The 11,550-nt window shown below is 45.0% G+C and overlaps 1 protein-coding gene across 1 annotated transcript in view; it reads left to right on the forward strand.

Annotated features, from left to right (window-relative positions):
* SIPA1L3 (signal induced proliferation associated 1 like 3) overlaps positions 1–11,550 on the forward strand; it is a 261,128-nt gene that overhangs the window by 175,130 nt on the left and 74,448 nt on the right. Inside the window, exon 10 of the mRNA XM_023760563.1 lies at positions 5,596–6,172. Within this exon, the coding sequence (XP_023616331.1) occupies positions 5,596–6,172 (577 nt within the window). The remainder of the gene's footprint in view (positions 1–5,595; positions 6,173–11,550) is intronic.

The raw sequence follows: 11,550 nt of genomic DNA on the forward strand, positions 1-11,550 counted from the left end.
AAATAAAAAGCACTCTGGATGTGGGGTGAGGATAGATTTGTGGTCCTTGGAAAACCAGCCAATCAATAGTTCAGGCCCAGGATCAGCAGTTTACCCTGGAACAGCGCTGCAAACTCTGGGGAATGGGCCAGGAAGTGATATTTCCCGTCTTTTGAAAACAATTTGAAATTCAAAAGATAGAAAAGGTAAAATTAAACAGTAAAAAGTGATCCAAGTCTCCCACCTTTGACCCCACATCAACCCAGGTGCCCTCACAGAGGCAACTCCTGGTAACATTCTGATATTTTGTGCACATACAGGCAAATGCTTATGGGTTTTTCTTTTCTACCTTTTCAATACAGAAGGTAGCATATCACACACACTGTCCTGCACCTTATATTTTTTTCACTCAATAGTCCTTGAGATCTTTCCAAACCAAAACACAAAGTGCTTTTTCATTCCTTATGACTGTGTAATATTCCATCATAGGGATGCCTGAGAATCTTCCTCCATCCCTGTCATTTGGGTTGTTTCCTGTCACCTGCTATTACAGTTCATCCTGCGATGAATAACTATTTGTACTCTTATTGTACACATGTCCAAGTATACAGCTGGAGAAATTCCTAAAAATGGAGAGACGAAGTCAAAGGATATGTCCATGGGTGCATTGGTAGCCTTGGTGGAATTGCCAGAATCTACCAGTTTCTTCTCAGCTAGTGTCTGAGAGAAGAGGGGGGTCCCAGTATGTGGCACTTGCTGTTAAGGACCATTGTGCTGGATGTGTGGCAGGGCCTCCATGCAACACAGGCCCAGGCCTGAGCCCCCCACTCCACCCCTGCCACCCCTCACCCATTTGTTTCAGCAGCAGCTGCAAGTGCCTATGCCTTGTGGCTTGAGGTCAGTCAGATGATGTCCCATGTTCCTCGGCAGTTGAAAGATAGCCCTGGTGAGGGAAGATGGAGTTGTTCTTGGCTGTGCATGGGTACATGCACACACTTGGAGGAGGAAGTTGTCCTCTCATCACACATCAGAGGCAGAGGCTGAGCAAGGTTGGGTGGTTCTTCTCCCCTTCCTCCCCACCCTAAAAAGTACAGGAAATAATACAACAGAAGCCCGTGTGCCTACAACCAGATTCAACAGATGTTAACATTCTGCCATATTTGTTTCAGCTCTCTCCTCTTTATTTTTAAGAAAGAAAATGTTAGAGATACAATCAAAGCTGCACCCTCGCTCTCCTTACCTCTTTCCCCACAGGCAGCTCCTCTCTAGACAAACCTTACCCTGTCCCCGCTGTGTTCCCAAACACGTTTCTGTCACAGCACTCATCACACTGTCAAAATGACTTAGTGATATGGCCCTTGCCTCCCTTGAAGGTAACCTTGTGTCATGTTCATCTTCATGTGTCTATCACGGCACAATGCTTGCCGTAAGTGGGCCCTTGAGACATTTTTGCTGGCTAGACAGATGTCTGGCCCTAACACTGGGGACACTGAGAAAATAGTTGTTGAATAATTGTGAATACTCTAGAAATACTTAATGAGCTACAGTGAGCAGATGACCTAGTGTCACACCATCTCCTGGTGGTGGGACAAGTTGTTCTCCTTTCCCATTTCAAGAGTGCTGTTCCCAAATAGTATACCAGCATCCCTGCAGCCTGGGAGCTGTGAAAATCCAGCCCCTCCTGTTAGAGAAGTTAGAATCCAGCTGTTCTGATTGTCCAGAAATCTTCAGCAGCTTACAGTTTCATGATTTTTAAAATCACAAATCAGGATTGTGGGAAAAGCCAAAATCTGTCACTATAAACAGCCACATGCTGAATAAAGAAGTTGCAAAGCTATTCACATCTGTAAAGCACAGTCTGAATGCACTGTTGTTTAATTAGAGAGACGGTGAGGTCATCTCATCCATCCCTCTCTGACTGGGGACAAGGCCATGCCCACAAGGTTTTCCACAGAAGAAAATCTGTGTGGCCTTTGAAGAGCCTTTCCACTGGCAAGTGCCATTTTCTGTCAAACCTGTACACACTGTATGTTGGTAGAAATCTGTTTCTTCTTGGTCTGTCTGTTCGAGATTAAATATTTAATTTACTTTAAATCTTTAAATTACTTTGATCAATATTGAGCGCCTGTGATGGTGCTGGGGAACCAACTAAGCCCAAGGTGGCACCTGCCCACATGGCCCTCCCAGGATGTGGATCAGGGTCTCTGGGCAGTGGACAGTGGAGAGCAAGGGGTCTGGCCTCATAGCAGGCATCATGCAGGAGCTCCCTCGGCTGTCTGCACTTGCTTTGGTCCCTTGCAGTCCTTGCTTCATGGGAAAGCCACAGTGATCCTTGCAGATGTCAATCTGGTTGTCTCTCATGGCTAGTGCCTGCATCTGCCAGGGACCTAGCAAGACACAAATGTCCACACTCAGGGTTTTAACTGAAGGGATTAGTGAACTGACTACTAACAGTGTGGCTAGGTTAGGGGAACATGTACAGGAAAGTGAGGCATCTAGGGACCAGCAGCAGCAGGGGGAAGTTTCTGGAAGCTAGGGAGAGCTATGGCTTTGGGAGGGGGGCTACCTGACAAAAGCTATGGCTGTGAATAAAGGACCAAGGACTATAGCTACCACCACTATCCGAGCCCTGCAGGGAGGCAGTGAAAAGAAATAAAATCTCCACCCTCTCTCTCCTCTCACCTTCCCATCACCTGCCTGTGCTTCTGTTGGCTGAATTCACCTGGAAGACAGAGGGCACAGGAACACGGGTGAAAGTGACAGTTTGTAGAAACCCACCTTCCGGGACGCTGACCAAGGTAGAGAATTGTAGGGACTGGATCTGGGGGCATAGATGGTAAATAGTCGGCCCAGATGGTTAAATACTTGCTTATTCTCATGATCAGGATGAAAAGTGCTAACATACCACCAAGGTCCTGCTTGGCCTGGCCCCTGGTAACCTTACCAGTCTCCTGCTCTTTGCTCTCTGAGCTCTGTCTCTTTCCTGGTCAGGCACATGCTGCACCCTCCCTTTAGCTCTTCCTCTGGCTCCTGCTCAGCCTTAGATCCCAGCTTCATTGTCATTTCCTCAGAGAGGCCCTCTCAGATTCCCCCTGTCCAAATCAGGTCCTTCTATTGTTCTGCCATATCCATTCCCTTTTTTGTCTTTATAAGTTAATTTGTGAGTATGTTTAATATGTCTCTCCTCCTAGATTAAAGGCTCAGGAGGGTAGGGACCACTATATCCCAATGCCCAAGGAGTGGGCATCCCAGAAATGGTTGTCAAATGAATGTTGTACTCGCCACCTTGTGTTGGGAGTCAAAACCAATAAGCTTACATGGTGTTTGGGGTTCATGGAATATGTTTTAATCAAGAATCTCATTATTTAGCCCTAGCTGGTTTGGCTCAGTGGACCGAAGGATCCCAGATTTGATTCCGGTCAAGGGCACATACCTCGGTTGCAGGCTCCTCTGCTCATGCAGGAGGCAACCAATCAATGTGTTTCTCTCACATCGATATTTCTTTGTCTTTCCTTCTCTCTTCCACTCTAAAAAATCAATGGAGCCCTGGCTGGTTTGGCTGAGTGGATGAAGCGTCGGCCTGTGGACTGAAGGCTCCCAGGTTCGAATCCCATTGGGGGCGCATGCGCGGGTTGCAGGCTCCATCCCCGGTGGGGGGTGTGCAGGAGGCAGCCAATCAATGATTCTTTCTCATCATTGAGGTTTCTATTTCTCTCTCCTCTCCCTTCCTCTCTGAGATCAATAAAAGTATTTTTTTAAAAAAATCAATGGAAAAATATCCTCAGGGGAGGATTAAAAAATACTTTTTAAAAAATCTCATTATTTAAAAAATTGTCCTACAGTAGGAAGAGAAACAGGAAATCTCTCTCTCTCTCTCTCTCTCTCTCTCTCTCTCTCTCTCTCTCTCTCTCAAAAAAAAATATAAAAAAAATTTTTTCATTTATTTCAAAGAGGGAGGGAGAGAGAGGTAGAAACATCAATAATGAGAGGGAATCATTGATAGGCTGCCTCCTGCACGCCCCACATTGGGGATCTAGCCTGCAACCCAGGCATGTGCCCTGACCAGGAATCGAACTGTGGCCTCCTTTTCAACCACTGAGCCATGCCAGCCCAGCAGGAAGTCTTTTCTAACACCATCCGCTCGAGTTGAAGTTGTTGTAGAGGCCCAGTACCGTACTCTAAGAAAAACTTACCGAACTTATTGCTCACTCATTTACAGCAACTCGTACCATTTTTTAATCGTCATATGTAAACAGTATAACTCGCGGTGACTCTGTAGCCCCTTGAAATGTCTTTCATCAAGAGTCATCCTCCCCAGTCCTGGGTGATCACTTTGGCAGATGCCACAGCTATTTGCTTGATATTAGAAATTATCTCTCTTTTAGCCACTGGTTCTTGACTCAGTTTGGTCATTAGAATGTCCAAAGATACTCATCAAATCTCCACATCCTTTCCCCCATAGAGGCTCAGGGCTGCTTCTGCCTGGAAGCCTCTGTGGATCAGGTGGGGGGAGGCTTACCTCTCCTCTGTTTCTCCACCTTGCACTTCCTCCCCCAGTCCTGCTGACTGCCATGTCTCACCTGTCCAGGGTTGGAGCGCAAGGAAAAAATGAGTCCAGGAGGTGTCACTGAGACTGATTGAAGCTGGCTGCATGCTCTCCAGGCTCCTCCAATTATAAGGATCACCTAGAAGGCCCCTAGCTGGGGGTGGAACAGGGATAATGGGGCTCCACCCAGCTTTCCCTAAACATTACCTCCCTCTCTCTATAGTTTGCATAGTGGGTGAGGAATTTTGGGGAACAGGTTTTATATCATTTCCTTTTTTCCATTCTCAGTTGCTATCTGATTTTTATCATGGTGGCATCTTGGTCAAAACTGAAGTAGGCAGGGTCCCATTCTAACTTCTTATCACAATGAATTTTCAAAATGACCTTGTTGAGATGATTTATATCACTCAGGTGTTCTACAGTAATACTGCTTAACTCACCCACCCCCCGCTTAAACTCAGTGACTCACACATTTGCAGGTGAGCTGAGGTCTAGCTGGCCTTGGCTCCAGGGCACAGGTCAGGTCTATGTCTGCTCCAAGTGGCCCTCATCCCTCTGGGACCAGTAGGCCATGTAGAGCGTACTCATCTCATGGCAGGAGCACAGGAAGCAAGCCCAGCTCCCACCCCCCTCCCCCCCGCACACACACACATATTGCATGCCTTTGCTTGACAGTCATTGGCTAATCAAGTCATGTGACCAGGCCCATGCTCAGTGGGGTAGGGGTAGACCTGTCCACAAAGGAAAGGAAGGAGTGAATTTTTGCCAGATTCTAAAGTACCCCAGTCTATATATATGTAAAATGAGAATAATTGAAGTTAAATAGTGCAGGAGAATTATTCTTTAAATATCAACAGGTATTATAACATCTACTGTATAAGAAGTAAAAAATGCATGTATGTGCCCTAAGACTTTCTAAAGTTTCCAGTCTAGTTAGCCAGCAACTAACTAATTAGAGGTAAACTTCCATTCTTAAAAAGGTGAGTTCTGTTTCTGATCGTGTATTTTCTTTCTGAAGGGGATCTCAAGTGCCTTTCTTTCTACCATCTAAATGATTTCTCCCTCTTCAGTATGGCTGTGACCCGATCCAAAGATGCTCCTCCTTTTGGTCCCCCCATCCCCAGTGGAACCACATTCCGAAAATCTGATGTCTTCAGAGACTTCTTGTTGGCCAAGGTGATTAATGCAGAGAATGCTGCACACAAGTCCGACAAGTTCCACACTATGGCCACCAGGACCCGCCAAGAGTACCTCAAGGATCTGGCAGAAAACTGTATCTCCAACACACCCATCGATTCCACTGGCAAATTCAACCTCATCTCCCTGACCTCCAAGAAGAAGGAGAAGACCAAAGCTCGGGCGGGCGCTGAGCAGCACAGCTCGGGGGCCATCGCCTGGAGGGTGGCGGCTCAGGACTATGGCCAGGGGATGGAAATCGACTGCATTTTGGGCATTTCCAACGAGTTTGTGGTTCTCCTGGACCTACACACCAAGGAGGTGGTATTCAACTGCTACTGCGGGGATGTCATTGGCTGGACCCCAGACTCCTCAACACTAAAAATCTTCTATGGGCGAGGGGACCACATCTTCCTGCGGACCACAGAGGGCTCTGTGGAGGACATAAGGGACATTGTCCAGAGACTGAAGGTAAGGTCGAGGCAGCAAGGGCTACAGCCGTTCTGTGGTTTGGCAGAGGCCTTAGGAACCACTGAAATGCCTTCCCTTGCCCTGTCAGTTAGGCCAGGACCCTAATTGGCCCCAAAAGAATCAAAATTGTCCCTTATACATAGGGGTCTACTGGTTCCTACAGCCTAAGTTTTTTCTGGGGAAGGTGTGGGTCAGGGATCTGAGATTGTCCATGTCAATACCTTGGGAGAACAAAGGCATATTTATTCACTCTAGGTCAGTAGTTCTCAACCTTCCTAATGCCACGACCCTTTAATACAGTTCCTCATGTTGTGGTGACCTCCAACCGTAAAATTATTTTCGTTGCTACTTCATAACTGTAATTTTGCTACTGTTATGAATCGTAATGTAAATATCTGATATGCAGGATGTATTTTCATTGTTACAAATTGAACATAATTAAAGCATAGTGATTAATCACAAAAATAATATGTAATTATATATGTGTTTTCTGATGGTCTTAGGCGACCCCTGTGAAAGGGTTGTTCGACCCCCAAAGGGGTCGCGACCCACAGGTTGAGAACCGCTGCTCTAGATGTTGATAGAAAACATAAATTTAAGCTTATATTAAAAATGTAAGGTTGCCGAAGCCGGTTTGGCTCAGTGGATAGAGCGTCGGCCTGTGGACTGAAAGGTCCCAGGTTCGATTCCGGTCAAGGGCATGTACCTGGGTTGCGGGCACATCCCCAGTAGGAGATGTGCAGGAGGCGGCTGATCGATGTTTCTCTCTCATCGATGTTTCTAACTCTCTATCTCTCTCCCTTCCTCTCTGTAAAAAATCAATAAAATATATTTAAAAAAAAATGTAAGGTTACCTCCCAGAAGAATTAATAGAGTGAAAAGTTTCCAGGCCATTCAAGGACAGGGCATAAGCTGGGGTTGGGGGAGGGGGTGGGGGGTGGGGAGGGAAGGGGAGAGATATCAGAAAGCATGATAAAAAAAACAAAACAGCCCAGCCTGTGTGGCTCAGTGGTTGAACGTCGACCCAGGAACCAAGAGATTCCCAGTCAGGGCACAGACCCAGGTTGCAGGCTCGATCCCCAGTAGAGGCAATGCAGGGGGCATTCTCATCATTGATGTTTCTATCCCTCTCTCCCTCTCCCTTCCTCTCTCTGAAATCAATTTTTAAAAATTCATTTTAAAAAACACTATAAAATTATATGGCAGCAATAATTCCACATCAGTAATCACAATAAATGTGAGTGATTTAACTTCTCCTATTAAAAGACAAAGATTCAGTATGGATAGAAATCTTACCCTGGTGGGCAGCTCAGACTCAGACCACTGGCCAAACCAAGGGTGACAGATTGGTTTCAAGTCAGGTAACAACTTCGTAACAACTGCTTGTAGCATTGTGCTAAGAAGTGCTCAGGTTGGCCTGGACTGGGTATCTCAATTGGTTAGAGCATTGTTCCAATGCACCAAGTTTACAGGTTCAATCCCCAGTCAGGGAATATACAAGAATCAACCAATGAATGTATAAATAAGTGGAACAACAAATCAATCTCTCTCTCCCTTTATCCCTCTCTCCCTCCCTCCTTCCCTCCCTCTCCTCTCTCTCTCTCTCTCTCCCCCCCTCCCTTTCTCTCTCTTAAATCAATAAATTTAAATTTTTAAAAAAAAGTACTCAGGCCGAAACCGGTTTGGCTCAGTGGATAGAGTGTCGGCCTGCGGACTGGAAGGTCCCAGGTTCGATTCCGGTCAGGGGCATGTACCTGGGTTGCGGGCACATCCCCAGTAGGAGATGTGCAGGAGGCAGCTGATTGATGTTTCTCTCTCTCATTGATGTTTCTAACTCTCTATCTCTCTCCCTTCCTCTCTGTAAAAAAATCAATAAAATATATTAAAAAAAAAAAAAAAAAAAAAAAAAAGTACTCAGGCCACATCTGAGGTCCATGAGAAGGAATGCTGTGGTCAGTGATTGGCTGTTAGTGAATTGAACAGAATGGCATGTCTTGGGTGCGAAATAGGGAAGGTAGCATAGCACAGGAGTTAAGAACACAGGTTCAGGAATCTGAAGACCTGCCTTCAAGTCCTGGCACTGCCACTTACCAACTGTGTGACCTTGAACCAATTTGCTTAACTGCTATGTGACTCAGTTTCTCCATCTAAAAATGGGAATGATAATCATCCTATGTCACATGGAAGTTTTAAGCATTGGATGAGTTATATTGCCTAGATAAGCTTGCTTGACTTGGTGGGCTGTGGCCTCTGGATGCCACTGTCTGCTGGCTATCTTTGCCTTTCTAGGCCTTTGCACTCTGTGATTCAGTTCAAGTTGGATTGGTAAAGCCCTACTCTCAGCTTCCCTCACTCCAAAATTCATGCTCAGGTTTAGTATTTAGATTTTCCATTGGGATATGAAGTCCATGAACCAGAGCCTCTTCTTTGCTCACTTATCTAATTTCCGTAGATAAGGGTTGGCACATAGTAGCTGTTCAATCAGTACTGATTAGTTGGTTAGTTGAAAGAGTTTATTGAACCCTGCTTCTGTGTAATCATTTTACATGCATGATTTCACAATCCTCCAACCACCCCCATGGAGTATAAGTGCTGTTCTTATACCCACTTGACAGATGAGGAAATTGAGACTCAGAGAAGTATAGATACTCACATAAGGTCATACAGCCAGTAGATGGCAGACTAGGATCTGAATCCAGGTGTTTCTGACTCCAAAATCAATTTGTGCCCTAACTCAAGACTGGTAGCCTATTGCTTACTCAGCATGTCCATTTGAGTGTCTATAAGCCCCTAAAAACATGTCCAAGAGCAAACTCCTACTTTTCCTCCCCCTGTCTCCCAGAGTTTTTCTGTCTCAGTAAAGCACAAGTTGGCACTTCATTTGTTGAGGTCAGAGCCTTGGCATCAGCCTTGCTCCCCTCTTTCTGTCACACCCACATCCAGTCTGTCAGCTCCACGTCCAGTAGGCACATCCAGCTACTCCTAGCCTTCTACAGCCTCCACCCTGGCCTTTCCTAGACTATCCAGTAGCCTCCTCACAGTCTCCCTTGCATCCATCTTTGCTGCCCTTTCATCTATTTTCAGCATGGTAGTCAGAGGTATCTGATCATGTCACTGCTGTGCTCAAAATCCTCAGCTCACTCTAGGTAAAGCCAAAGTCCTTATGGTGGCCCGTGAGGTCCTACATGAGGTCAGCCTCTCTGACCTCATCTCTCATCACTGCTCTACTCCAGGCACACAGATTTTTGATGTTTCCTCAGTGTGCTAGGCAAGCATCCAACCTCAGGGCCTTTGCACTGCCTGTGCCCTCTCACTGGAACAATTTTCTTGATCTGCACATGGCTCACTTCCTCCTCTCCTACAGGCCTTTATTTATATGTCACTTTGTCAGTGAGGCCTCGTTATCTAAAATTGTAAACCCTCTCCACCCATTGCCCCTGCTTTAATTTTCCCCATAACTTACCACCATTTGAAGTGTTTTTTTATATATGTTGTTCACCACTATCCTCAGCACCGAGTCCAGCACCTGGTATGCAGTAAACATTCAGTGAACTTGTACTGAATGCATGCATGTATACCACCCTGTAGTAAAAGCAAAAGTGAACATTTATGGAGGACTGTGTCAGACCCTGCTCAACGCCTTGCACGACTTTGCATTTCTCCCTCAAAAGAGCCTAGTAAGGGAAATACCATTGTCATCTGTGAAGTTGAGGAAACTGAGGCCCAGAGAGGTAAAGTGGCTTGCCCAGGACCCAGAGTGAGTTAAGTGCCTGAGTTCTTCCTCCCCAAATCCTGATAGCAGATTGCACATTTTACCCACATCCTTTTTTTTTTTCACCTGGTTCTTTACTTTATTTAAAATTAAATATATTGGGATAACATTGGTTAATAACATTATACAAGTTTCAATTGTATAATTCTGTAATACATTGCCTGCATATTGCATTGTATGTTCACTGCCCAAAGCCCAGTCTTCTTCTTTCACCTATTTTTTTTAATTAAATCTTTATTGTTCAGATTATTACAGTTGTTCCTCTTTTTTCCCCCATAGCTCCCCTCCACCCAGTTCCCACCCCACCCTCTGCCCTTACCCCCCCTCACTGTCCTCATCCATAGGTATACGATTTTTTTCCAGTCTCTTCCCGCACCCCCCACACCCCTTTCCTCCCGAGAATTGTCAGTTCACTCCCTTTCTATGCCCCTGATTCTATTATATTCACCAGTTTATTCTGTTCATCAGATTTTTTATTCACTTGATTTTTAGATTCACTTATTGATAGATATGTATTTATTGTTCATAATTTGTATCTTTACCTTTTTCTTCTTCTTCCTCTTCTTAAAGAATACCTTTCAGCATTTCATATAATACTGGTTTGGTGGTGATGAACTCCTTTAGCTTTTTCTTATCTGTGAAGCTCTTTATCTGACCTTCAATTCTGAATGATAGCTTTGCTGGGTAAAGTAATCTTGGTTGTAGGTTCTTGCTATTCATCACTTTGAATATTTCTTGCCACTCCCTTCTGGCCTGCATAGTTTCTGTTGAGAAATCAGCTGACAGTCATATGGGTACTCCCTTGTAGGTAACTGACTGTTTTTCTCTTGCTGCTTTTAAGATTCTCTCTTTGTCTTTTGCCCTTGGCATTTTAATTATGATGTGTCTTGGTGTGGTCCTCTTTGGATTCCTTTTGTTTGGGGTTCTCTCCACTTCCTGGACTTGTAAGTCCATTTCTTTCACCAGGTAGGGGAAGTTTTCTGTCATTATTTCTTCAAATAGGTTTTCAATGTCTTGCTCTCTCTCTTCTTCTGGCACCCCCGTAATTCGGATGTTGGTACGCTTGAAGTTGTCCCAGAGGCTCCTTACACTATCTTCATATTTTTGGATTCTTTTTTCTTTTTGCTTTTCCAGTTGGGGGTTTTTTGCTTCTTCGTATTTCAAATCTTTGACTTGATTCTTGCGATCCTCTAGTCTGCTATTGGATCTCTGTATAATATTCTTTATTTCAGTCAGTGTATGCTTAATTTCTAGTTGGTCCTTTTTCATATCCTCGAGGGTCTCACTAGACTTATTGAGGGTCTCACTAAATTTATCGGCAGTTTCTAGAAGATTCTTGAGTAACCTTATAACCGTGGTTTTGAACTCTATATCCAGTAGTTTGCTTTCCTCCATTTCTGTCATTTGTGACCTGTTTTTTTGTCTCCTCATTTTGGCTGCTTCCTTGTGTTGATAGAGTGGCTTTCTGTGCTAGGTGTCCTATAGGGCCCAGTGGCTCAGCCTCCCCAATTACCTGAGGTGAACACTCTTGGTGCACCCCTTTTGTGGGCTGTGTGCCCAGTCTTGTTGTAGTTAAGCCTTGATTGTTGTAGGTATCACTGGGAGG

This window comes from Myotis lucifugus, unplaced genomic scaffold, assembly GCF_000147115.1.
Source record: "Myotis lucifugus unplaced genomic scaffold, Myoluc2.0 scaffold_185, whole genome shotgun sequence".
In the NCBI taxonomy this organism is placed as follows: Eukaryota; Metazoa; Chordata; class Mammalia; order Chiroptera; family Vespertilionidae; genus Myotis; species Myotis lucifugus.